This window comes from Petromyzon marinus (genome assembly GCF_048934315.1).
Source record: "Petromyzon marinus isolate PM22_M1 ecotype Great Lakes invasive population chromosome 67 unlocalized genomic scaffold, UKy_Petmar_22M1.pri1.0 chr67_unloc.4, whole genome shotgun sequence".
Classification (NCBI taxonomy): Eukaryota; Metazoa; Chordata; class Hyperoartia; order Petromyzontiformes; family Petromyzontidae; genus Petromyzon; species Petromyzon marinus.
In genome coordinates, this window is record NW_027422594.1 from 809619 (window position 1) to 837581 (window position 27963).

Here is a 27963-nt window from a genome sequence, read left to right on the forward strand (position 1 = left end):
CACCATCGCACGGAGACCAACAAGAAGGTGGGGGACTGTGGGGGGTAGAGAGAGTGTGGGGGGGGAGAGAGTGGTGGGGGTAGAGAGAGTGGTGGGGGGGGAGAGAGTGGTGGGGGGTAGAGAGAGTGGAGAGTGGGGGTAGAGAGTGTGGGGAGTGTGGGGGGTAGAGAGAGTGGGGGGGGTGTAGAGAGTGGTGGGGGGGTAGAGAGTGGTGGGGGGGGAGAGAGTGGTGGGGGGTGGAGAGAGTGGTGGGGGGTGGAGAGACGTGCAGGCCAGAAGGGCTACCACCATCGCACGGAGACCAACAAGAAGGTGGGGGGACTGTGGGGGGTAGAGAGAGTGTGGGGGGTAGAGAGTGGTGGGGGGGTAGAGAGTGGTGGGGGGGGAGAGAGTGGTGGGGGGTAGAGAGAGTGGTGGGGAGACGTGCAGGCCAGAAGGGCTACCACCATCGCACGGAGACCAACAAGAAGGGTGGGGGGACTGTGGGGGGTAGAGAGAGTGTGGGGGGTAGAGAGTGGTGGGGGGGTAGAGAGTGGTGGGGGGGTAGAGAGTGGTGGGGGGGGAGAGAGTGGTGGGGGGTGGAGAGAGTGGTGGGGAGACGTGCAGGCCAGAAGGGCTACCACCATCGCACGGAGACCAACAAGAAGGTGGGGGGACTGTGGGGGGTAGAGAGAGTGTGGGGGGTAGAGAGAGTGGAGAGTGGGGGGTAGAGAGTGTGTGGAGGGTGTGGGGGGGTGTGGGGGGGTAGAGAGAGTGGTGGGGGGTGGAGAGAGAGTGGTGGGGGGTGGAGAGAGAGTGGTGGGGGGTGGAGAGAGTGGTGGTGGGGGGTGGAGAGAGTGTGGGGGGTAGAGAGTGTGGTGGGGGGGTAGAGAGAGTGTGGGGGGGTAGAGAGTGTGGTGGGGGGTAGAGAGTGTGGTGGGGGGGTAGAGAGTGTGGTGGGGGGGTAGAGAGTGTGGTGGGGGGGTAGAGAGTGTGGTGGGGGGGTAGAGAGTGTGGTGGGGGGGTAGAGAGTGTGGTGGGGGGGTAGAGAGTGTGGTGGGGGGTAGAGAGAGTGTGGGGGGGTAGAGAGTGTGGTGGGGGGGTAGAGAGTGTGGTGGGGGGGTAGAGAGTGTGGTGGGGGGGTAGAGAGTGTGGTGGGGGGGTAGAGAGTGTGGTGGGGGGGTAGAGAGTGTGGTGGGGGGGTAGAGAGAGTGTGGGGGGTAGAGAGTGTGGTGGGGGGGTAGAGAGTGTGGTGGGGGGGTAGAGAGTGTGGTGGGGGGGTAGAGAGTGTGGTGGGGGGGTAGAGAGTGTGGTGGGGGGGTAGAGAGTGTGGTGGGGGGTAGAGAGTGTGGTGGGGGGGTAGAGAGTGTGGTGGGGGGTAGAGAGTGTGGTGGGGGGGTAGAGAGTGTGGTGGGGGGTAGAGAGTGTGGTGGGGGGTAGAGAGTGTGGTGGGGGGGGTAGAGAGTGTGGTGGGGGGGTAGAGAGTGTGGTGGGGGGGGAGAGAGTGGTGGGGGGGGTAGAGAGAGTGGAGAGTGGGGGGTAGAGAGTGGAGTGGTGGGCGGGAGAGAGTGGTGTGGTGGAGGAGAGAGTGGTGGGGGGGGGAGAGAGAGTGGTGGGGGGGAGAGAGAGAGTGGTGGGGGGTGGAGAGAGTGGTGGGGGGAGAGAGAGAGTGGTGGGGGGTGGAGAGAGAGAGAGAGAGAGTGGTGGGGGGTGGAGAGAGTGGTGGGGGGAGAGAGAGAGTGGTGGGGGGGGGTGGAGAGAGAGTGGTGGGGGGTGGGAGAGAGTGGTGGAGGGTGGAGAGAGAGAGTGGTGGGGGGTGGAGAGAGTGGTGGGGTGGAGAGAGAGTGGTGGGGGGTGGAGAGAGAGTGTGGGGGTGGAGAGAGAGTGGTGGGGGGTGGAGAGAGAGTGGTGGGGGGGTGGAGAGAGGGAGAGTGGTGGGGGGTGGAGAGAGGGAAGATGGTGGGGGGTGGAGAGAGAGAGTGGTGGTGGGGAGAGAGAGTGGTGGGGTGGAGAGAGAGAGTGGTGGGGGGGTGGAGAGTGGTGGGGGGAGAGAGAGAGTGGTGGGGGGGTGGAGAGAGTGGTGGGGGGGAGAGAGAGACTCCAATGTCAAGTCGTGTCGTCACCCCGTGTAGATTTACCGCATTGGCGAGGGGATTCACGTGAAGGACGGCCGCGTGATCATGAACAACGCCTCTACGGAACACGACCTCACCAACAAGAGCATCACACCCATGGTGACATACACCACGCTGTACACTACACTATACACTACACTACTATACACTATACAATACACTATACACTACACTATACACTACACTACAATACACTATACACTACACTACAATACACTATACACTACAATACACTACACTACAATACACTATACACTACAATACACTATACACTACACTACAATACACACTACTATACATACACTACACTATACACTACACTATACACTACTATACACTACACTATACACTACACACTACTATACATACACTACAATACACTATACACTACACTATGCACCACTATACACTACACTATACACTACACACTACTATACATACACTACCCACTATACACTACTATACACTACACTACACCACTATACACCACGCTATACACTACTATACACTACACTACAATACACTACACACTACTATACACTACACTATACACTACTATACACTACACTACAATACACTACACACTACTATACACTACACTATACACTACTATACACTACACGGCACCACTATACACTACTATACACTACTATACACTACACTATACACTACACGGCACCACTATACACTACACTACTATACACTACTATACACTACACTATACACTACTATACACTACACTATACACTACACACTACACTATACACTACACGGCACCACTATACACCCTACACCACACAGCGCTGTGCGAGTGGGACGTGATGATTGTACATTACGTGTTAGACTCTGACTCCCTGTGATGTCACCTCTACCCCTGATCCCACTCACGCAGACACACAGACACACGCAGACACGGAGACGCACGCACAGACACTCGGACACGGAGACATACCATACACACAGACACGGAGACATACCATACACACAGACACAAAGACACACAGACACGGAGACATACCATACACACAGACACGGAGACATACCATACACACAGACACGGAGACATACCAGACACACAGACACGGAGACATACCATACACACAGACACGGAGACATACCAGACACACAGACACGGAGACATACCATACACACAGACACGGAGACATACCATACACTCGGACACGGAGATATACCATACACTCGGACACGGAGACATACCATACACACAGACACGGAGACATACCATACACACAGACACAAAGACACACAGACACGGAGACATACCATACACACAGACAGAGACATACCATACACTCGGACACAGAGACATACCATACACTCGGACAGACACACAATGCTGACATCTGTACCTTGTCTCCGTCTCTCTCCCGTGTCTTGTCTCTCTCTGTCTCTGCCCATGTCTATCTCTCTGTCCCTGTGGTCCCCATTTGTCTTCCCCGTGTCTCTCTTCCCCCCCCCGTGTCTCTCTCTCCTCGTGTCTCTCTCTCTCCCCGTGTCTCTCTCTCTCCCCGTGTCTCTCTCTCCCCGTGTCTCTCTCTCCCCGTGTCTCTGTCCCCCCGTGTCTCTCTCCCCGTGTCTCTCTCTGTCCCCCCGTGTCTCTCTCTCCCCGTGTCTCTCTCTCCCCGTGTCTCTCTCTCCCCGTGTCTCTGTCCCCCCGTGTCTCTCTCTCCCCGTGTCTCTCTCTGTCCCCCCGTGTCTCTCTCTCCCCGTGTCTCTCTCTCCCCGTGTCTCTCTCTGTCCCCCCGTATCTCTGTTCCCGTGTCTCTCTCTCCCCGTGTCTCTCTCTCCCCGTGTCTCCCCCCGTGTCTCCCCCCGTGTCTCTCTCCCCGTGTCTCTGTCCCCCCGTGTCTCTCTCTGTCCCCCCGTGTCTCTCTCTCCCGTCGTGTCTGTCTCTCCCCGTGTCTCCCTCCCCCCGTGTCTCTCCCCCCGTGTCTCTCCCCCCGTGTCTCTCCCCCCGTGTCTCTCCCCCCGTGTCTCTCCCCCCGTGTCTCTCTCCCCGTGTCTCTCTCCCCGTGTCTCTATCTCCCCGTGTCTCTATCTCCCCGTGTCTCTCTCTGTCTCCCCGTGTCTCTCTCTGTCTCCCCGTGTCTCTCCCCCCGTGTCTCTCCCCCCGTGTCTCTCTCTGTCCCCTCGTGTCTCTCCCCGTGTCTCTCTCTCCCCGTGTCTCTCCCTGTCCCCCCGTGTCTCTGTCTCCCCGTGTCTCTCTCTCCCCGTGTCTCCCCACGTGTCTCTCCCCCCGTGTCTCTCTCTGTCCCCTCGTGTCTCTCCCCGTGTCTCTCCCCGTGTCTCTCCCTGTCCCCCCGTGTCTCTGTCTCCCCGTGTCTCTGTCCCCCCGTGTCTCTCCCTGTCCCCCCGTGTCTCTCCCCCCGTGTCTCTCTCCCCGTGTCTCCCCGTGTCTCTCTCCCCGTGTCTCTCTCCCCGTGTCTCTGTCCCCCCGTGTCTCTCCCAGGGCGGCTTCCCGCACTACGGCGAGGTGAGGAATGATTTCGTGCTGCTCAAGGGCTGCGTCGTGGGCACCAAGAAGAGAGTCCTGACGCTGCGCAAGGTGAGACACGCAGAGACACGCGGAGACACACGCAGAGACACACACGGAGACACGGAGACACACGCCGAGACACGGAGACACACGCAGAGACACACGCAGAGACACACGCAGAGACACACGCAGAGACACACGCAGTGACACACGCAGTGACACGCAGTGACACACGCGGAGACACGCGGAGACACACACGCAGAGACACAGACACACGCGGAGACACACGGAGAGACACGGAGAGACACACGCAGAGACACACGCAGAGACGCACGCAGACACGGAGAGACGCACGCAGAGAGACGCACGCAGACAAAGCTCCCCTAGGTAGCCTGTAACAGACTGTAGGGGCAAGTGCTGTTAGCGAGCACCTATGAAGGCCGGCACGGCACACGAGGGGGTGGGTGGCCAGCACCACGCCCGGCCGCCTTTGTCTCCCCAGTGCTAGCGATGTTCACTACACCACTGCTACTAATTTGAGGCTGAGTCGACCTAGGGGAGGCCCAGGACCGGTTCAGATAATCGTCACCGGTGGTGTTGGCCGTCAGCGGGAATCGAACCCGGGTCGCCGGGTTCGTAGCGCTAACCACTACACCCACCACTCCCCCTTACCCAGAGAGAGAGACGCACGGACAGGGAGATGCTGTACACTACAGACTACACGCTGCACTAACACACGACACCACTATACACTACTATACACTACACCACTATACACTACACTACACCACTATACACTACACTACGCCACTATACACGCTACACTACACCACTATACACTACTATACACCACTATACACTACACCACTATACACTACACTACACCACTATACACTACACTACACCACTATACACTACACGGCACCACTCTACACTACAACACTATACACACCACTATACACTACACTACACTATACACTACACTACAATACACTACACACTACTATACACTACACTATACACTACTATACACTACACTATACACTACACGGCACCACTCTACACTACACCACTATACACTACACTACTATACACTACTATACACCACACTACACGGCACCACTATACACGCTACACCACACAGCGCTGTGCGAGTGGGACGTGATGATTGTACATTACGTGTTAGACTCTGACTCCCTGTGATGTCACCTCTACCTCTGATCCCGCTCGCACGGAGACACACGCACGGAGACACACGCACGGAGACACACGTGGAGACACACGTGGAGACACACGTGGAGACACACGTGGAGACACACGTGGAGACACACGTGGAGACACACGTGGAGACACACGTGGAGACACACGTGGAGACACACGTGGAGACACACGTGGAGACACACGTGGAGACACACGTGGAGACACACGTGGAGACACACGCACGGAGACACACGTGGAGACACACGTGGAGACACACGTGGAGACACACGTGGAGACACACGTGGAGACACACGTGGAGACACACGTGGAGACACACGCACGGAGACACACGCACGGAGACACACGTGGAGACACACGTGGAGACACACGTGGAGACACACACACGTGGAGACACACGCACGGAGACACACGTGGAGACACACGTGGAGACACACGTGGAGACACACGTGGAGACACACGTGGAGACACACGTGGAGACACACGTGGAGACACACGTGGAGACACACGTGGAGACACACGTGGAGACACACGTGGAGACACACGCACGGAGACACACGTGGAGACACACGTGGAGACACACGTGGAGACACACGTGGAGACACACGTGGAGACACACGTGGAGACACACGTGGAGACACACGCACGCAGACACACGCACGGAGACACACGCACGGAGACACACGTGGAGACACACGTGGAGACACACGTGGAGACACACGTGGAGACACACGTGGAGACACACGTGGAGACATACGTGGAGACACACGTGGAGACACACGTGGAGACACACGTGGAGACACACGCACGGAGACACACGTGGAGACACACGTGGAGACACGCGTGGAGACACGCGTGGAGACACACGTGGAGACACACGTGGAGACACACGTGGAGACACACGCACGGAGACACACGCACGGAGACACACGCACGGAGACACACGCACGGAGACACACGTGGAGACACACACACGTGGAGACACACGCACGGAGACACACGTGGAGACACACGTGGAGACACACGTGGAGACACACGTGGAGACACACGTGGAGACACACGTGGAGACACACGTGGAGACACACGCACGGAGACACACGTGGAGACACACGTGGAGACACACGTGGAGACACACGTGGAGACACACGTGGAGACACACGTGGAGACACACGCACGCAGACACACGCACGGAGACACACGCACGGAGACACACGTGGAGACACACGTGGAGACACACGTGGAGACACACGTGGAGACACACGTGGAGACACACGTGGAGACACACGTGGAGACACACGCACGGAGACACACGTGGAGACACACGTGGAGACACACGTGGAGACACACGTGGAGACACGCGTGGAGACACGCGTGGAGACACACGTGGAGACACACGTGGAGACACACGTGGAGACACACGCACGGAGACACACGTGGAGACACACGTGGAGACACACGTGGAGACACACGTGGAGACACACGTGGAGACACGCGTGGAGACACGCGTGGAGACACACGTGGAGACACGCACGCAGACACGCACGCAGACACACGTGGAGACACACGTGGAGACACACGTGGAGACACACGTGGAGACACACGTGGAGACACACGTGGAGACACACGCACGGAGACACGCTCGCACGGAGACACACGTGGAGACACACGTGGAGACACACGTGGAGACACACGCACGGAGACACACGTGGAGACACGCACGCAGACACACGTGGAGACACACGTGGAGACACACGTGGAGACACACGTGGAGACACACGCACGCAGACACACGTGGAGACACACGTGGAGACACACGTGGAGACACACGTGGAGACACACGTGGAGACACACGTGGAGACACACGTGGAGACACACGTGGAGACACACGTGGAGACACACGTGGAGACACACGTGGAGACACGCACGCAGACACACGTGGAGACACACGTGGAGACACGCTCGCACGCAGACACTCGCACGGAGACATGCTCGGACAGGGAGACACACGGACAGGGAGACACTCAGCCAGACAGGGAGACACTGATACAGGGAGACACTCTGAGAGAGACGGGGGGGGGGGGTGGGGACCCCCTTGCTGACCCCTTGCTGACCCCTTGCTGACCCCTTGCTGACCCCCCCCGTCCACCACAGAGCCTGTCGGTGCAGACGAGCCGACGCTCGCTGGAGAGGGTGGACCTCAAGTTCATCGACACCACCTCCAAGTTCGGCCACGGACGCTTCCAGACCGCCGCCGAGAAGCGCGCGTTCATGGTAAGTGGCTCCACCAAAACCGCGGTGACACCGCTGCACCGGGGAGACTCTGGCACCGGGGTGGTGTACCGTGGTGGTACCGTCGCACCGCACAAGACCAGCGTGTTCACGGTAATGTCGCTGCTGGTGTTAGAACTCGTTCATCGCCGTGTCTCTCTTTCCTCTCCTCCCTGTGTCTCCCCCTCCCTGTGTCTCTCCTCTCCCCCGTGTCTCTCTCCTCTCCTCCCCGTGTCTCTGTCTCTTCTCCCACCCGTGTCTGTGTCTCTCCGCCCCCCGTGTCTCTCTTCTCCCCCCGTGTCTCTGTCTCTCCTCCCCCCGTGTCTCTCTTCTCCCCGTGTCTCTCTTCTCCCCGTGTCTCTCCTCCCCCCGTGTCTCTCCTCTCCCCGTGTCTCTGTGTCTCTCTCCTCCCCCCGTGTCTCTCTCCTCTCCCCCCCGTGTCTCTCCTCCCCCCGTGTCTCTCTTCTCCCCGTGTCTCTCCTCCCCCCGTGTCTCTCTCCTCTCCCCCCCCGTGTCTCTCCTCCCCCCGTGTCTCTCTTCTCCCCGTGTCTCTCCTCCCCCCGTGTCTGTCTCTCCTCCCCCCGTGTCTCTCCTCCCCCCGTGTCTCTGTGTCTCCTCCCCCCGTGTCTCTGTGTCTCCTCCCCCCGTGTCTCTCTCCTCTCCTCCCCCGTGTCTCTCTCCTCTCCCCCCCGTGTCTCTCTGTCTCTTCTCCCACCCGTGTCTCTGTCTCTCCTCCCCCCGTGTCTCTCTTCTCCCCATGTCTCTCCTCCCCCCGTGTCTCTGTCTCTCTCTCCCCTCCCCCCGTGTCTCTCTCCTCTCCCCCCGTGTCTCTCTCCTCTCCCCCCGTGTCTCTCTCCTCTCCCCCCGTGTCTCTCCTTCCCCCGTGTCTCTCACCGTGCAGGGTCCACTGAAGAAGGAGTTGGTGAAGGAGGAGGTGGTGGCCTGAGTTGGGGAGGGGACAGCTCCCTTCCCCCACTCCCCCACCTCTGTGGGACCACAAAACTGGGACCCAAGCCTCAGCAGCACCCCCCAAAAACTCCCCTTTTAAATAAACAACCTGGCCTTCGAATGCACTCGGCTCTGTGGTGGTTGTGTGGGTGAGGTGGTGGGTGAGGAGGTGGTGGCTGTGTGTGGGAGAGTGCGTGGGTGAGTTAGGTGGTGAGTGGTTGGGTGAGGTGGTGAGTGTGGGTGGATGGATTAGTCCACTCTGCTGTAGTATCACCACCCTCTAGCTGGTAGGCAGAGCCAGGCGGTGACGACTCCTACTCAGATGGAACAGATGGAGATTAGTCCACTCTGCTGTAGTACCACCACCCTCTAGCTGGTAGGCGGAGCCAGCGGTGATGACTCCTACTCAGATGGAACAGATGGAGATTAGTCCACTCTGCTGTAGTACCACCACCCTCTAGCTGGTAGGCAGAGCCAGGTGGTGACAACTCCTACTCAGATGGAACAGATGGAGATTAGTCCACTTTGCTGTAGTACCACCACCCTCTAGCTGGTAGGCAGAGCCAGTAGTGTCAACTCCTACTCAGATGGAACAGATGGAGATTAGTCCACTCTGCTGTAGTACCACCACCCTCTAGCTGGTAGGCAGAGCCAGGGGTAACAACTCCTACTCAGATGGAACAGATGGAGATTAGTCCACTCTGCTGTAGTACCACCACCCTCTAGCTGGTAGGCGGAGCCAGGGGTACGACTCCTACACAGATGGAACAGATGGAGATTAGTCCACTCACTGCTGTAGTACCACCACCCTCTAGCTGGTAGGCAGAGCCAGGCGGTGACGACTCCTACTCAGATGGAACAGATGGAGATTAGTCCACTCTGCTGTAGTACCACCACCCTCTAGCTGGTAGGCAGAGCCAGGGGTTACAACTCCTACTCAGCTGGAACAGATGGAGATTAGTCCACTCTGCTGTAGTACCACCACCCTCTAGCTGGTAGGCAGAGCCAGGGGTAACAACTCCTACTCAGATGGAACAGATGGAGATTAGTCCACTCTGCTGTAGTACCACCACCCTCTAGCTGGTAGGCGGAGCCAGGGGTAACGACTCCTACTCAGATGGAACAGATGGAGATTAGTTCACTCACTCTGCTGTAGTACCACCACCCTCTAGCTGGTAGGCAGAGCCAGGCGGTGATGACTCCTACTCAGATGGAACAGATGGAGATTAGTCCACTCACTCTGCTGTAGTACCACTACCCTCTAGCTGGTAGGCGGAGCCAGGGGTACAACTCCTACTCAGATGGAACAGATGGAGATTAGTCCACTCTGCTGTAGTACCACCACCCTCTAGCTGGTAGGCAGAGCCAGGGGTTACAACTCCTACTCAGATGGAACAGATGGAGATTAGTCCACTCTGCTGTAGTACCACCGCCCTCTAGCTGGTAGGCAGAGCCAGGGGTAACAACTCCTACTCAGATGGAACAGATGGAGATTAGTCCACTCTGCTGTAGTACCACCACCCTCTAGCTGGTAGGCAGAGCCAGGGGTACAACTCCTACTCAGATGGAACAGATGAAGATTAGTCCACTCACTCTGCTGTAGTACCACCAACTATTTTGCCAGGTGAGGCTCGCTGTACTGTGTAGCTTTGTTTAGAAGTGACCACACAAACGATAGCAGATCAACAAAGCAGCTGATATCGTCATCATCTGTTATGATGAACTTGTGGCATCAATTCGCAGACTCCAAATATGCAGCAGCAGCAGGCACGGTCAGGGTAGGGATCGAACCCACGACCTCCTGTAGAACAGGCGAGGTAGTCAACATCTCACAGGGTCCGTGATCGAACCCACGACCTGTATACCAGGCGAGGTAGTCAACATCTCATCAGGGTCCAGGATCGAACCCACGACCTCCTGTATGCCAGGCGAGGTTGTTAACATCTCCCTAGCCACCGTGATGATGATGAGGGTGAGAATTAGACACATACAGACTCCAAATACACAGCAGCAGGCATGGCCAGGGTAGGGGTCGAACCCACGACCTCCTGTAGAACAGGCGAGGTAGTCAACATCTCACAGGGTCCGAGATCGAACCCACGACCTGTAGGCCAGGCAAGGTAGTCAACATCTGATCAGGGTCTGGGATCGAACCCACGACCTCCTGTATACCAGGCGAGGTCGTTAACATCTCCCTAGCCACCGTGATGATGATGAGGGTGAGACTCAGACACATACAGACTCCAAATACACAGCAGCAGGCATGGCCAGGGTAGGGATCGAACCCACGACCTGTATACCAGGCGAGAGAGTTAACATCTCACCACACTTCACATGGGGATCAAACCACCTCTGTCTTTATTCACAGCTCTGTTCTTCTCATCACGCCTCCTCCACCTCCACCACCACCACCCTCTCCTCCACCACCACCTACTCCACTTCCTCCACCACCTCCGCCAACTCCACCACCACCTCCACCATCCACTCCACCACCACCCACTCCACCACCACCACCTACTCCACTTCCTCCACCACCTCCGCCAACTCCTCCATCACCTCCACCATCCACTCCACCACCACCCACTCCACCTCCACCTACTCCACTTCCTCCACCACCGCCAACTCCTCCACCACCACCTCCACCATCCACTCCACCACCACCACCCACTCCACCACCACCTACTCCACTTCCTCCACCACCTCCGCCAACTCCACCACCTCCACCATCCACTCCACCACCATCACCCACTCCACCACCACCACCACCTACTCCACTTCCTCCACCACCTCCGCCAACTCCTCCATCACCTCCACCTCCCACTCCACCACCACCTACTCCACTTCTTCCACCACCACCATCACCACCACCACCATCTCCACCACCACCACCACCTACTCCACCACCTATTCCACCACCACCTACTCCACCATCTCCGACACCACCATCTCCACCACCTCTTCAAACCACCGCCTCCACAATCTCCTCCTACACCACCACCACTACCTACCTCCACCACCACCTCCTCCCCCACCTCCACCACCACCACCTACTCCACCACAACTACCTCCTCCACTTCCTCCACCACCTTTTCCACCTCCTTCACCACCTCCCCCACCACCACCTCCCCCACCTCCTCCACCACCTCCTCCACCACCACCACCTCCTCCACCTCCTCCACCACCACCTCCTCCACCTCCCAATCTCCCTCCTCTCTCCCCTTGACGGATGGAAGGGCGGCCAGGCGAGCGGCAGGCTTGTGACAGTACCAATCTTCGGAGACGCGGGCCGTGAATTTGTCCTCTGCCTGTGAGAGACGCAGACATGGACACGACAGAGAGACACGGACATCAATAGACGGCGAGAGACAAAGAAGTATGCAGACACAGATAGACACGAAGATATATACAGAGACAAATACATATAGAGACAGAGAGAGACAGACATACGTATGTAGACACAGATAGACACGAAGATATATACAGAGACAAATACATATAGAGACAGAGAGAGACAGACAAACGTACGTAGACACAGATAGACACGAAGATATATACAGAGACAAATACATATAGAGACAGAGAGAGACAGACATACGTATGTAGACACATAAACACGAAGATATATACAGAGACAAATACATATAGAGACAGAGAGAGACAGACAAACGTATGTAGACACAGATAGACACGAAGATATATAGAGACAAATACATATAGAGACAGAGAGACAAACGTATGTAGACACAGATAGACACGAACATATATACAGAGACAAATACATATAGAGACAGACATACGTATGTAGACACAGATAGACACGAAGATATATACAGAGACAAATACATATAGAGACAGACAAACGTATGTAGACACAGATAGACACGAAGATATATACAGAGACAAATACATATAGAGACAGACATACGTATGTAGACACAGATAGACACGAAGATATATACAGAGACAAATACATATAGAGACAGAGAGAGAGACAGACATACGTATGTAGACACAGATAGACACGAAGATATATACAGAGACAAATACATATAGAGACAGAGAGACAGACAGACATACGTATGTAGACACAGATAGACACGAAGATATATACAGAGACAAATACATACAGAGACAGAGAGAGACAGACATACGTATGCAGACACAGATAAACACGAAGATATATACAGAGACAAATACATATAGAGACAGAGAGACAGACATACGTATGTAGACACAGATAGACACGAAGATATATACAGAGACACATACATATAGAGACAGAGAGACAGACAAATGTACACAGACAGGGAGACAGACAAATATACACAGAGACAGACAAATATACAGAGAGAGACACAGACAAAGACATTTAGACAGATACGTATAGACAGACGGAAATACAGACATCTATAGATATATAGACACAGACATAGACATGACACAGACAAAGACATACAGACACAGACATATATAGACACAGACAAAGACATAAAGTCACGGAGCAATAGAGACAGAAACACAAAGACAACAAATATAGACAGAGAGACACGTAGACAAAGCCATATAGACACAAGAAAGACGTAGAGACAGAGACACAGAGAGACAGAAACACAGAGACACAGACAGATATCTACACAGATACACACTGAGGGCATCGCATCATCTGTCTCCCTGTCTCTCTGTCTGCTATACCTCAGTCTATCTACCTGTTTCCCTGTCTCTGTCTCCCTGTCTCCGTGTTTCTGTCTCCGTGTCTCTGTCTCCCTGTCTCTGTGTCTCTGTCTCCCTGTCTGTCTCCGTGTCTCTGTCTCCCTGTCTCTGTCTCCGTGTCTCTGTCTTTGTGTCTGTCTCCCTGTCTCTGTGTCTCTGTCTCCCTGTCTGTCTCCGTGTCTCTGTCTCCCTGTCTCTGTTTCCGTGTCTCTGTGTCTGTCTCCCTGTCTCCCTGTCTCCGTGTCTCTGTGTCTGTCTCCATGTCTCTGTGTCTCTGTTTCTGTGTCTCTGTCTCCCTGTCTCCGTGTCTCTGTTTCCCTGTGTGTCTGTCTCCCTGTCTGTCTCCCTCTCCCTGTCTCCGTGTCTCTGTCTCCCTGTCTCTGTCTCCCTGTCTGTCTCTGTCTCCCTGTCTCCGTGTCTCTGTCTCCCTGTCTCTGTCTCCCTGTCTGTCTCTGTCTCCCTGTCTCCGTGTCTCTGTCTCCCTGTCTCTGTCTCCCTGTCTGTCTCTGTCTCCCTGTCTCCGTGTTTCTGTCTCCCTGTCTGTCTCCCTGTCTCTGTCTCCCTGTCTCCGTGTCTCCGTGTCTCTGTCTCCCTGTCTCCGTGTTTCTGTCTCCCAGTCTCCGTGTCTCTGTCCCCCTGTCTCTGTCTCCCTGTCTCCCTGTGTCTCTGTCTCTCTGTCTCCCTGTCTTTGCCTCCCTGTCTCTATGTCTCTGTCTCCCTGTCTCTGTCTCCCTGTCTCCGTGTCTCTCTGTCTCCGTGTCTCTGTCTCCGTGTCTCCGTGTCTCTGTCTCCCTGTCTCCGTGTCTCTGTCTCCCTGTCTCTGTCTCCGTGTCTCTGTCTCCCTGTCTCCGTGTCTCTCTGTCTCCGTGTCTCTCTGTCTCCCTGTGTCTCTGTCTCCCTGTCTCTGTCTCCCTGTCTGTCTCCCTCTCCGTGTCTCCCTGTCTGTCTCCCTGTCTCTGTCTCCGTGTCTCCGTGTCTCCGTGTCTCTGTCTCCCTGTCTCCGTGTCTCTGTCTCCCTGGCTCTGTCTCCGTGTCTCTGTCTCCCTGTATCCGTGTCTCTCTGTCTCCGTGTCTCTCTGTCTCCCTGTCTCCGTGTCTCTGTCTCCCTGTCTCCGTGTCTCTGTCTCCCTGTCTCCGTGCTGCTGTCCCCCTGTCTCTGTCTACCTGTCTCCCAGTCTCCGTGTCTCCGTGTCTGTCTCCCTGTCTCCGTGTCTCTGTCTCCCTGTCTCCGTGTTTCTGTCCCCCTGTCTCTGTCTACCTGTCTCCCAGTCTCCGTGTCTCCGTGTCTCCGTGTCTGTCTCCCTGTCTCCGTGTCTCCGTGTCTCTGTCTCCCTCTCCCTGTCTCCGTGTCTCTGTCTCCCTGTCTCCGTGTTTCTGTCCCCCTGTCTCTGTCTACCTGTCTCCCAGTCTCCGTGTCTCCGTGTCTCCGTGTCTGTCTCCCTGTCCCCTGTACCTCTCTCTCTTGAAAGGTGGCAAGGCGAGCGGCAGGCCTGTGACAGCACCAGGCCCCGGCAGAGACACGGGCTCTGCGCTCCCTGTGTCCTTGTCTCCCTGTCCCTGTCTCACTGTCTCTGTCTCCCTGCGAAGGGACAGACGCGCACACGGACACGGGATGCCTCTGCGTGTCTCCATGTGTCTCCACGTGTCTCCCTGTGTGTATCTCCATGTGTCTGCATATATATGTGTCTCCGTGTGTGTCTTCGTGTGTGTCTCCCCGTGTGTGTCTCCCCGTGTGTGTCTCTGTGTGTGTGTCGTCGTGTGTCTCTGTGTGTGTGTCTCTGTGTGTTTGTCTGCGTGAGCATGGTGGTGACTGTGTCGATGAAGCTCACCAACCTGGTGCTGGTGGTGAGCGTGGTGGAGGTGGTGAGCGTGGTGGTGGTGAGCGTGGTGGAGGTGGTGAGCGTGGTGGTGGTGAGCGTGGTGATGGTGGTGAGCGTGGTGATGGTGAGCGTGGTGATGGTGGTAGTGGTGGAGGTGGTGAGCGTGGTGGTGGTGAGCGTGGTGGTGGTGGTGGTAGTGGTGAGCGTGGTGGTGAGCGTGGTGGTGGTAGTGGTGAGCGTGGTGGTGGTAGTGGTGAGCATGGTGGTGACTGTGTCGATGAGGCTCACCAACCTGGTGCTGGTGGTGAGCGTGGTGGAGGTGGTGAGCGTGGTGGTGGTGGTGAGCGTGGTGGTAGTGGTGAGCGTGGTGATGGTGGTAGTGGTGGAGGTGGTGAGCGTGGTGATGGTGGTAGTGGTGGAGGTGGTGAGCGTGGTGGTGGTGAGCGTGGTGGTGGTAGTGGTGAGCGTGGTGGTGAGCGTGGTGGTGGTGGTGGTGGTAGTGGTGAGCGTGGTGGTGGTGGTAGTGGTGAGCGTGGTGGTGGTGAGCGTGGTGGTAGTGGTGAGCGTGGTGATGGTGGTAATGGTGGAGGTGGTGAGCGTGGTGATGGTGGTAGTGGTGGAGGTGATAAGCGTGGTGATGGTGGTAGTGGTGGAGGTGGTGAGCGTGGTGGTGGTGAGCGTGGTGGTGGTGGTGGTAGTGGTGAGCGTGGTGGTGGTAGTGGTGAGCGTGGTGGTGAGCGTGGTGGTGGTGGTAGTGGTGAGCGTGGTGGTGGTGAGCGTGGTGGTAGTGGTGAGCGTGGTGATGGTGGTAGTGGTGGTGAGCGTGGTGATGGTGGTAGTGGTGGAGGTGGTGAGCGTGGTGGTGGTGGTGGTGAGCGTGGTGCTAGTGGTGGTGGTGGTAGTGGTGAGCGTGGTGGTGGTAGTGGTGAGCGTGGTGGTGAGCGTGGTGGTGGTGAGTCTCACCCGCGTGCTGGCTCCGCTGGTGGTGAGCATGGTGGTGAGGTAAATGCCCCACAGCTTCTGGACCTGGGTCCGCGCGCCCCTCGGGATGGATTTAAGAATCCGTCTCATCCTCACCACGTCGCGGTGAGCGACGGCGCGGCTCGACTGCACTCACCACACAGACACAGATAAAGGTCCCCCAGGTAGCCTCTAGCAGGGCTGTAGGGGCAAGTGCTGTTAGCTAGCGAGTAGCAGCAGCAGTGTCTATGTACTACACACACCACACACACAGACAAAGCTCCCCCAGGTAGCCTCTAGCAGGGCTGTAGGGGCAAGTGCTGTTAGCTAGCGAGTAGCAGCAGCAGTGTCTATGTACTACACACACCACACACAGACAAAGCTCCCCCAGGTAGCCTCTAGCAGGGCTGTAGGGGCAAGTGCTGTTAGCTAGCGAGTAGCAGCAGCAGTGTCTATGTACTACACACACCACACACAGACAACGAATAATAGTGAATCTGTATGAATTGAGGATGGTGAATCTGTATAAATTGAGGATAGTGAATCTGTATAAATTGAGGATATTTAATCTGTATAAATTGAGGATGGTGAAGCTGTATAAATTGAGGATATTGAATCTGTATAAATTGAGGATGGTGAATCTGTATAAATTGAGGATATTTAATCTGTATAAATTGAGGATAGTGAATCTGTATAAATTGAGGATATTTAATCTGTATAAATTGAGGATGGTGAAGCTGTATAAATTGAGGATATTGAATCTGTATAAATTGAGGATGGTGAATCTGTATAAATTGAGGATGGTGAATCTGTATAAATTGAGGATGGTGAATCTGTATAAATTGAGGATAGTGAATCTGTATAAATTGAGTATTGTGAATATGTATAAATTGAGGATTGTGAATCTGTATAAATTGAGGATTGTGAATCTGTATAAATTGAGGATTGTGAATCTGTATAAATTGAGGATGGTGATTCTGTATAAATTGAGAATTGTGAATCTGTATAAATTGAGGATGGTGAATCTGTATAAATTGAGGATAGTGAATCTGTATAAATTGAGGATAGTGAATCTGTATAAATTGAGGATGGTGAATCTGTATAAATTGAGGATGGTGAATCTGTATAAATTGAGGATAGTGAATCTGTATAAATTGAGGAAGGTGAATCTGTATAAATTGAGGAAGGTGAATCTGTATAAATTGAGGATGGTGATTCTGTATAAATTGAGGATAGTGAATCTGTATAAATTGAGGATGGTGAATCTGTATAAATTGAGGATGGTGAATCTGTATAAATTGAGGATAGTGAATCTGTATAAATTGAGGATGGTGATTCTGTATAAATTGAGGATAGTGAATCTGTATAAATTGAGGATGGTGAATCTGTATAAATTGAGGATAGTGAATCTGTATAAATTGAGGATATTTAATCTGTATAAATTGAGGATGGTGAATCTGTATAAATTGAGGATTGTGAATCTGTATAAATTGAGGATAGTGAATCTGTATAAATTGAGGATTGTGATTCTGTATAAATTGAGGATGGTGAATCTGTATAAATTGATGGTGAATCTGTATAAATTGATGGTGAATCTGTACAAATTGAGGATTGTGATTCTGTATAAATTGAGGATTGTGAATCTGTATAAATTGAGGATTGTGATTCTGTAAAAATTGAGGATAGTGAATCTGTATAAATTGAGTATTGTGAATCTGTATAAATTGAGTATTGTGAATCTGTATAAATTGAGGATTGTGAATCTGTATAAATTGAGGATTGTGAATCCGTATAAATTGAGGATTGTGAATCTGTATAAATTGAGGATGGTGAATATGTATGAATTGAGGAAGGTGAATCTGTATAAATTGAGGATAGTGAATCTGTATAAATTGAGTATTGTGAATCTGTATAAATTGAGGATTGTGAATCTGTATAAATTGAGGATTGTGAATCTGTATAAATTGAGGATTGTGAATCTGTATAAATTGAGGATGGTGAATCTGTATGAATTGAGGAAGGTGAATCTGTATAAATTGAGGATGGTGAATCTGTATAAATTGAGGATAGTGAATCAGTATAAATTGAGTATTGTGAATCTGTATAAATTGAGGATTGTGAATCTGTATAAATTGAGGATTGTGAATCTGTATAAATTGAGGATTGTGAATCTGTATAAATTGAGGAAGGTGAATCTGTATGAATTGAGGAAGGTGAATCTGTATAAATTGAGGAAGGTGAATCTGTATAAATTGAGGATGGTGAATCTGTATAAATTGAGGAAGGTGAATCTGTATAAATTGAGGATGGTGATTCTGTATAAATTGAGGATAGTGAATCTGTATAAATTGAGGATGGTGAATCTGTATAAATTGAGGATGGTGAATCTGTATAAATTGAGGATAGTGAATCTGTATAAATTGAGGATGGTGATTCTGTATAAATTGAGGATAGTGAATCTGTATAAATTGAGGATGGTGAATCTGTATAAATTGAGGATAGTGAATCTGTATAAATTGAGGATATTTAATCTGTATAAATTGATGGTGAATCTGTATAAATTGAGGATTGTGAATCTGTATAAATTGAGGATAGTGAATCTGTATAAATTGAGGATTGTGATTCTGTATAAATTGAGGATGGTGAATCTGTATAAATTGATGGTGAATCTGTACAAATTGAGGATTGTGATTCTGTATAAATTGAGGATTGTGAATCTGTATAAATTGAGGATTGTGATTCTGTAAAAATTGAGGATAGTGAATCTGTATAAATTGAGTATTGTGAATCTGTATAAATTGAGTATTGTGAATCTGTATAAATTGAGGATTGTGAATCTGTATAAATTGAGGATTGTGAATCCGTATAAATTGAGGATTGTGAATCTGTATAAATTGAGGATGGTGAATATGTATGAATTGAGGAAGGTGAATCTGTATAAATTGAGGATAGTGAATCTGTATAAATTGAGTATTGTGAATCTGTATAAATTGAGGATTGTGAATCTGTATAAATTGAGGATTGTGAATCTGTATAAATTGAGGATTGTGAATCTGTATAAATTGAGGATGGTGAATCTGTATGAATTGAGGAAGGTGAATCTGTATAAATTGAGGATGGTGAATCTGTATAAATTGAGGATAGTGAATCAGTATAAATTGAGTATTGTGAATCTGTATAAATTGAGGATTGTGAATCTGTATAAATTGAGGATTGTGAATCTGTATAAATTGAGGATTGTGAATCTGTATAAATTGAGGAAGGTGAATCTGTATGAATTGAGGAAGGTGAATCTGTATAAATTGAGGATTGTGAATCTGTATTGAGGATTGTGAATCTGTATAAATTGAGGATTGTGAATCTGTATAAATTGAGGATTGTGAATCTGTATAAATTGAGGATTGTGAATCTGTATAAATTGAGGATTGTGAATCTGTATAAATTGAGGAAGGTGAATCTGTATTAATTGAGGAAGGTGAATCTGTATAAATTGATGGTGAATCTGTATAAATTGAGGATTGTGAATCTGTATAAATTGAGGATTGTGAATCTGTATAAATTGAGGAAGGTGAATCTGTATGAATTGAGGAAGGTGAATCTGTATAAATTGATGGTGAATCTGTATAAATTCAGGATTGTGAATCTGTATAAATTGAGGATTGTGAATCTGTATAAATTGAGGATGGTGAATCTGTATGAATTGAGGAAGGTGAATCTGTATGAATTGAGGAAGGTGAATCTGAATAAATTGATGGTGAATCTGTATAAACTGAGGATTGTGAATCTGTATAAACTGAGGATTGTGAATCTGTATAAATTGAGTATTGTGAATCTGTATAAATTGAGGATTGTGAATCTGTATAAATTGAGGATTGTGAATCTGTATAAACTGAGGATTGTGAATCTGTACTTCCATTACCTGCGACTTGCTATATCTGCTCGAAGCTTGAAACGGGAAGTTCATTCGGCCTAGATGGGGCCTTGCATAGCAGTGGCAACTCTGGCCACAGCGACCGGAAGATTTGCATGCACCTTTCTGGACCTTCAGCGGGCCCCACTGGGACTTTGGTGCACCACACTGGGGCATCAGTGGTCTACACCGGGACTTTAGTACACCACACTGGGACATCAGTGGTCCACACTGGGACTTTAGTACACCACACTGGGACATCAGTGGTCCACACCGGGACTTTAGTACACCACACTTGGACATCAGTGGTCCACACCGGGACTTTAGTACACCACACTGGGACATCAGTGGTCCACACTGGGACTTTAATACACCACACTGGGACTTCAGTGATCCACACTGGGACTCCAGTGATCCACACCGGGACTTTAGTACACCACACTGGGACATCAGTGGCCCACACTGGGACTTCGGTGATCCACACTGGGACTGCAGTGATCCATACTGGGACTTCAGTGATCCACACCGGGACTTTAGTACACCACACTGGGACATCAGTGGCCCACACTGGGTCTTTAGTGATCCACACTTGGACTTCGGTGGCCCACACTGGGACTTCGGTGATCCACACTGGGACTGCAGTGATCCACACTGGGTCTTTAGTGATCCACACTTGGACTTCGGTGATCCACACTGGGACTGCAGTGATCCACACTGGGTCTTTAGTGATCCACACTTGGACTTCGGTGATCCACACTGGGACTTCGGTGATCCACACTGGGACTTCGGTGATCCACACTGGGACTTCGGTGATCCACACTGGGACTTCAGTAATCCACACTGGGACTTCGGTGCACCACACTGGGACTTTGTTAATCCACACTGGGACTTCGGTGATCCACACTGGGACTTCGGTGATCCACACTGGGACGTCAGTGCACCACACTGGGACTTCGGTAATCCACACTGGGACTTCGGTGATCCACACTTGGACTTCGGTAATCCACACCGGGACTTTACTACACCACACTGGGACTGCACTGATCCACACTGGGACTTCAGTGATCCACACTGGGACTTCGGTGATCCACACTGGGTCTTTAGTGATCCACACTGGGACTTCGGTGATCCACACTGGGACTGCAGTGATCCACACTTGGACTGCAGTACAACACACTGGGACTTCGGTAATCCACACTGGGACTTCGGTGATCCACACTGGGACTTCGGTGATCCACACTGAGACTGCAGTGATCCAGACTTGGACTTCGGTGAGCCATCCTCGGCCTTCCCTGCGCCACTCCTCATGGCATCCTCCACCTCGTCAAGGCGCGGCAAGTTACTCTCTCCACGGCCACCATCGTCATCGTCGTCGTCACCGCCATCATGGTGGTAGTGGTGATGGTGGTGGTGGAGGTAGCTGTATTGAGGACGCAGGTGGTCGAGGTCGCTGAGTTGCCGGTAGTTGTGGCGGTGGCGGCAACAGCGGACCTGGTCGTGGTCGTCGTCATGGACACGGTTGAGCTGCTGGTTGTCATGGTCACGGTTGAGCTGGCGGTGGTTGTCATGGTCACGGAGATGGTGGTTGTCACGGTGGTGGAGGTGGTTGCTCCCCGGGTGAGGATGTTGTTGATGTTCTGGGTGATGTCGTTGATGGTTGCAAGCATCATCATCACCACCGTCACCATCACCATCCTCCACGTGGTCTTCTGCGGGGTCACAAACAATATCACGATGATGGTGAGTGAATAGGTGAGCGGATAGGTGAGTGAATGAATGGGTGGGTGAGTGAATGAATGGGCAAGCGAGTTAATTAATGTGTGACTGAGTGGGTGGGTAGCTGGGTGAATGGGTGGCTCGGTGGGTGGGTTTGTGGGTAAGTGAGTAAGTGAGTAGGTGGGTGGCTGGGTGAGTGGGTGGCTGGGTGGGTTTGTGGATAAGTGGGTGGGTGCGTGAGTAGGTGGATGGGTGACTTAATCAAGTTTCATCAATTTGGCATAGCCCTGTGAGCCATGCGGCTCTTGAATCGGGTGCAACTGCAACAAACAAAATATGAACAGAGGACATCTTAAAGCGATGACGCACAACAGAAACATCCTGGATAAACCACCGTATATTACAACGCCGTGTGCAAAAATCACAGTGTGATGCAAGTCAAACAATAACAACCGTAAGACAATTTAGATTAAAGTTATCAGGCCAACTCCGCACTTCCGCGAGAAACATGGCTTAACCGTATGTTTTCGAAATCACCAAAAATAAAGCTTTAAAAACAATGTAACGACAGTAATCATAAGGACTGTGATTAAAATTGAACAATAAAAGATATGCATAACATGTACGACCAAACTTGCAGCCACAGCTGGCAGCATGACACTCCCAGTGTATGATGTGTGAGTGAGTCAGTGTATGATGTGTGAGTGAGTGTATGATGTGTGAGCGAGTCAGTGGTAGTGTGAGTCAGTGAATGATGAGTGAGTCAGTGTATGATGTGTGAGCGAGTGTATGATGTGTGAGCGAGTCAGTGGTAGTGTGAGTGAGTGTATGATGTGTGAGTGAGTCAGTGTATGATGTGTGAGTGAGTGTATGATGTGTGAGTGTATGATGTGTGAGTGAGTGTATGATGTGTGAGTGAGTGAGTGTATGATGTGTGAGTGTATGATGTGAGTGAGTCAATGTATGATGTGTGAGTCAGTGTATGATGTGTGAGTGAGTCAATGATAGTGTGAGTGTGTCAATGTATGATGAGTGAGTGAGTCAGTGTATGATGTGCGAGTGTCAGTGATAGTGTGAGTGAGTCAATGTATGATGAGTGAGTGTATGATGTGTGAGTAAGTGGTAGTGTGAGTGAGTGTATGATGTGTGAGTGAGTCAGTATATGATGTGTGAGTCAGTGTATGATGTGTGAGTGAGTGAGTGATGTGTGAGTGAGTGAGTGTATGATGTGTGAGTGTATGATGTGAGTGAGTCAATGTATGATGTGTGAGTGAGTGTATGATGTGTAAGTGAGTATGTGATGTGTGAGTGAGTGTATGATGTGTGAGTGTATGATGTGAGTGAGTCAATGTATGATGTGTGAGTGAGTGTATGATGTGTGAGTGAGTGTATGATGTGTGAGTGAGTGTATGATGTGAGTGAGTCAATGTATGATGTGTGAGTGAGTGTATGATGTGTGAGTGAGTGTATGATGTGTGAGTCAGTGTACGATGAGTGAGTGTATGATGTGTGAGTCAATTAATGATGAGTGAGTCAGTGTATGATGTGTGAGTGAGTGTATGATGAGTGAGTGTATGATGTGTGAGTGAGTGCATGATGTGTGAGTCAGTGTATGATGTGTGAGTGTATGATGAGTGAGTGTATGATGTGTGAGTCAGTGTATGATGTGTGAGTGAGTCAGTGTAAGATGAGTGAGTGTATGATGTGTGAGTGAGTGTATGATGTGTGAGTGAGTGTATGTTGAGTGAGTGTATGATGTGTGAGTGAGTTTATGATGTGTGAGTGAGTGTATGCTGAGTGAGTGTATGATGTGTGAGTGAGTCAGTGTAAGATGAGTGAGTGTATGATGTGTGAGTGAGTCAATGTATGATGAGTGAGTGTATGATGTGTGAGTGAGTCAATGTATGATGAGTGAGTCAGTGTATGATGTGTGAGTCAGTGTATGATGTGTGAGTCAGTGTATGATGTGTGAGTGAGTCAATGTATGATGAGTGAGTGAGTCAGTGTATGTGTGAGTGAGTCAGTGTATGATGTGTGAGTGAGTCAGTGTATGATGTGTGAGTGAGTCAGTGTATGATGTGTGAGTGAGTCAGTGTATGATGAGTGAGTGAGTGTATGATGTGTGAGTCAATGTATGATGAGTGAGTGAGTCAGTGTATGATGTGTGAGTCAGTGTATGATGTGTGAGTGAGTCAATGATAGTGTGAGTGAGTCAGTGTATGATGTGTGAGTAAGTCAGTGTATGATGTGTGAGTGAGTCAGTGATAGTGTGAGTGAGTCAGTGTATGATGTGTGAGTGAGTCAGTGTATGATGTGTGAGTCAGTGATAGTGTGAGTGAGTCAATGTATGATGAGTGAGTGAGTCAATGTATGATGAGTGAGTGAGTCAGTGATAGTGTGAGTGAGTCAATGTATGATGAGTGAGTGAGTCAATGTATGATGAGTGAGTCAGTGTATCATGTGTGAGTGAGTCAGTGATAGTGTGAGTGAGTCAATGTATGATGAGTGAGTGAGTCAGTGTATGATGTGTGAGTGAGTCAGTGATAGTGTGAGTGAGTCAATGTATGATAAGTGAGTGTATGATGTGTGAGTCAGTGGTAGTGTGAGTGAGTGTATGATGTGTGAGTGAGTCAATGTATGATGAGTGAGTGAGTCAGTGTATGATGTGAGTGAGTCAATGTATGATGAGTGAGTGAGTCAGTGTATGATGAGTGAGTCAGTGATAGTGTGAGTGAGTCAATGTATGATGAGTGAGTGAGTCAATGTATGATGAGTGAGTGAGTCAGTGTATGATGAGTGAGTGAGTCAGTGTATGATGTGAGTGAGTCAATGTATGATGAGTGAGTGAGTCAGTGTATGATGAGTGAGTCAGTGATAGTGTGAGTGATTCAATGTATGATGAGTGAGTGAGTCAATGTATGATGAGTGAGTGAGTCAGTGTATGATGTGTGAGTGAGTCAGTGTAAGATGAGTGAGTGTATCACGGCATCCTCCACCCAATCGCGGCCTCCTCCCCGCCATCGCGGCCTAATAAAGTGAATGAGTGGCTGGGTGAGTAGGTGGGTGACTGAATGAGATGGGTGAGTGAATGAGTGGGTGTGTGAGTGGGGGGTTGGGTGAATGGGTGGCTGGATGGGTGGGTTTGTGGATAAGCGGGTGGGTGAGTGAGAAGGTGGGTGGGTGAGTGAATGGGTGGGTGAGTGAATGAGTGGCTGGGTGAGTAGGTGGGTGACTGAATGAGATGGGTGAGTGAGTGGGTGTGTGAGTGGGGGGTTGGGTGAATGGGTGGCTGGATGGGTGGATTTGTGGATAAGCGGGTGGGTGAGTGAGAAGGTGGGTGGGTGAGTGAATGGGTGGCTGGGTGAGTAGGTGGGTGACTGAATGAGATGGGTGAGTGAATGAGTGGGTGTGTGAGTGGGGGGTTGGGTGAATGGGTGGCTGGATGGGTGGGTTTGTGGATAAGTGGGTGGGTGAGAAGGTGGGTGGGTGAGTGAATGAGTGGGTGAGTGAATGGGTGGCTGGGTGAGTAGGTGGGTGACTGAATGAGATGGGGGAGTGAATGAGTGGGTGGGTAAGTAATGAATCGACTCGCGTGCGTGATGCCTATGACCTTTTACCGTCACGGAAAGTCAAGTTGATGCCATGTTGGGAGAGGTACACGCCATGTTGGGTGAGGTAGATGCCATGCTGGGTGAGGTGGACGCCATGTTGGCTGAGGTCACCTGACAATTTATCTTTGGTGAGGTCACCTGTCAATTCACCATCTTTGGTAAGGTCACCTGACAATTCGCCATTTTGGGTAGGGTCACCTGACAATTCGCCATCTTGGGAAGGGTCACCTGACAATTCGCCATCTTGGGTAGAGTCACCTGACAATTCGCCATGTTGGGTGGCGCCAAGTGACAATTCGCCATGTTGGGTGGGGAAAACCTTCTGGAAGCCATCTTGGTCAGGGTCGCCCGTGGACTCCCCATCTTCGTTAAGGTCCTTCATGGATTGGCCAACTTGACCAGAGTCGCCATCTTGGGTAGGGTCATCGGATGATTCGCCATCTTGGGCAAGGTCATCGGACGAATCGCCATCTTGGGTAAGGTTATCGGACAATTCGCCATCTTGGGTGAGGTCACTTGACTGTTCGCCATCTTGGGTCACGTCACTTGACCATTCGCCATCTTCGGTAAGGTCACTTGACCATTCGCCATCTTCGGTGAGGTCACTTAACCATTCGCTATTTGCGTTAAAATAAATCGACGGTTCACTATCTTGGTCGAGGTCACTTGATTCGCCATCTTTGGTAGGGCCAACCGTGGAACCATCATCTTGGGTAGGGCCACAAATGGCCCCGCCATCTTGGGTAGGGCCAACCGTCGGCCCTCCGTCTTGGGTAGGGCCAACCGTGGACCCGCCACCTTGGGTAGGGCGAACCGTGGACCCGCCATCTTTGGTAGGGCCAACCGTGGAACCATCATCTTGGGTAGGGTTACAAATGGACCCGCCATGTTGGGTAGGGCCAACCGTGGACCCGCCACCTTGGGTAGGGCGAACCGTGGACCCGCCATCTTTGGTAGGGCCAACCGCGGGCCTGCCATCTTGGGTAGGGCCGATGGCGGACCCGCCATCTTGGGTAGGGCCAACCGTTGGCCCGCCATTTTGGGTAGGACCGCCAGAGACTGGAACTTCCATCGCACAAAGCACCCCCCCCTAGTCGGCCTGGGGGAAGAACAGAAGCTTGGTCACGTGATCAAATCACCATTTACTTGCGTTGTAATTTGACGAGCCATTAAATTGATACATTTATTTTTCATGGCATTTAAATTTCGACATACGGTGACTCATCAGCCGCAGAGCCAGGCCCTGCTTGAGCCCGACTCTGCTGCTGATGAGACACCGAATATCGATCTCGGACCGGAGTGCTGCCTCTACTGAGCCAGTGATTCAATCTAAGCCTGATGTCAGCTCCAAATCCTCAGTCCATCTATCCTCTGACACGTGCCACTCACCCACCGGCCCACCCATCCACTCCTACACCCACGCACTCACCCACTCATTGATACATTCACTTACCCACTCACCCACCAACTCACTTATCCACCACTCACTCTCCCACCCACTCACCACAGACTCACACAACCACCCACTCACCACAGACTCACAAAACCACCTACTCACCCACCCACCTACCTACTTACCCACCCACCCACTCAGCCACCCACCCACTCACTGCAGACTCACACAACCACCTACTCACCCACCCACCTACCTACTTACCCACCCACTCAGCCACCTACCCACTCACTACAGACTCACACAACCACCCACCCAACTACCTACTTACCCACCCACCCACTCAGCCACCTACCCACTCACTACACTCACACAACCACCCACCCAACTACCTACTTACCCACCCACTCACCCACCCACCCACACTCACCACTTACTTACCCATCCATTAATTCACTTACCAACCTACCCAGTCACTTACCCACCGACTCACTCACCCACACACTCACTCATCCATTCACTCACTCACCAACCCTACTCACTAATTCACCCACCCACTCACTCACCCACTCACCACAGACCCAAACAACCACCCACTCACCCTCCTACCCACTCACTCACCCACCTACCTACACACTCACCCACCCATTCACCCACACACTCACCCACCAACTCACCCACCAACACTCACCCACCTACCCACTCACCCACACTCACCCACCAACACTCACCCACCTACCCACTTACCCACACACTCACCCACCAACTCACTCACTCACCCACTCACCCACCTACCTA

General features: G+C 51.7%; 2 protein-coding genes across 5 annotated transcripts in view; one reads left to right on the forward strand and one right to left on the reverse strand.

The window, feature by feature from the left end:
* The window catches only part of LOC116958118 (large ribosomal subunit protein uL3-like), a 21815-nt gene extending 12649 nt beyond the window's left edge, over nucleotides 1-9166 (forward strand). The window contains exons 7-10 of the mRNA XM_076058018.1: nucleotides 2112-2213; nucleotides 4585-4680; nucleotides 7981-8100; nucleotides 8999-9166. Coding sequence (XP_075914133.1) covers nucleotides 2112-2213; nucleotides 4585-4680; nucleotides 7981-8100; nucleotides 8999-9043 — 363 coding nt within the window. The 3' untranslated portion in view covers nucleotides 9044-9166. The remainder of the gene's footprint in view (nucleotides 1-2111; nucleotides 2214-4584; nucleotides 4681-7980; nucleotides 8101-8998) is intronic.
* Nucleotides 9167-11386: 2220 nt separating this feature from the next.
* On the reverse strand, nucleotides 11387-27224 carry LOC142907963 (uncharacterized). 4 transcript variants are annotated; one of them, XM_076058014.1, is made up of 5 exons: nucleotides 25941-26865; nucleotides 20455-22154; nucleotides 16539-16682; nucleotides 15209-15334; nucleotides 11387-12350 (listed from the first exon to the last, which is right to left on the reverse strand). In XM_076058014.1, the coding sequence occupies exons 1-5, from the start codon at nucleotides 26842-26844 to the stop codon at nucleotides 12093-12095; spliced, it is 3132 nt and encodes a 1043-aa protein (XP_075914129.1). In that variant the 5' UTR covers nucleotides 26845-26865; the 3' UTR covers nucleotides 11387-12092. The 4 variants fall into 4 exon arrangements, with proteins under 4 accessions (XP_075914129.1, XP_075914127.1, XP_075914128.1 ...); XM_076058012.1 differs by having other exon boundaries at nucleotides 25779-26865; XM_076058013.1 differs by lacking the exon at nucleotides 15209-15334 and having other exon boundaries at nucleotides 25779-27224.
* Between the last annotated feature and the right edge of the window lie 739 nt (nucleotides 27225-27963).

Bases quoted from the DNA above. Each gene is read 5' to 3' on its own strand.
- LOC142907963 (XM_076058012.1), bottom strand. From the start codon at position 26,844: ATGGAAGTTCCAGTCTCTGGCGGTCCTACCCAAAATGGCGGGCCAACG. The intron at 22,155-25,778 runs GTAAAAGGTCAT...GTGACCCCGCAG, and splicing joins CAACTTGACTTTCCGTGACG to AAGACCACGTGGAGGATGGT. The intron at 16,683-20,454 runs GTAATGGAAGTA...TGGTGAGTGCAG, and splicing joins GCAGATATAGCAAGTCGCAG to TCGAGCCGCGCCGTCGCTCA.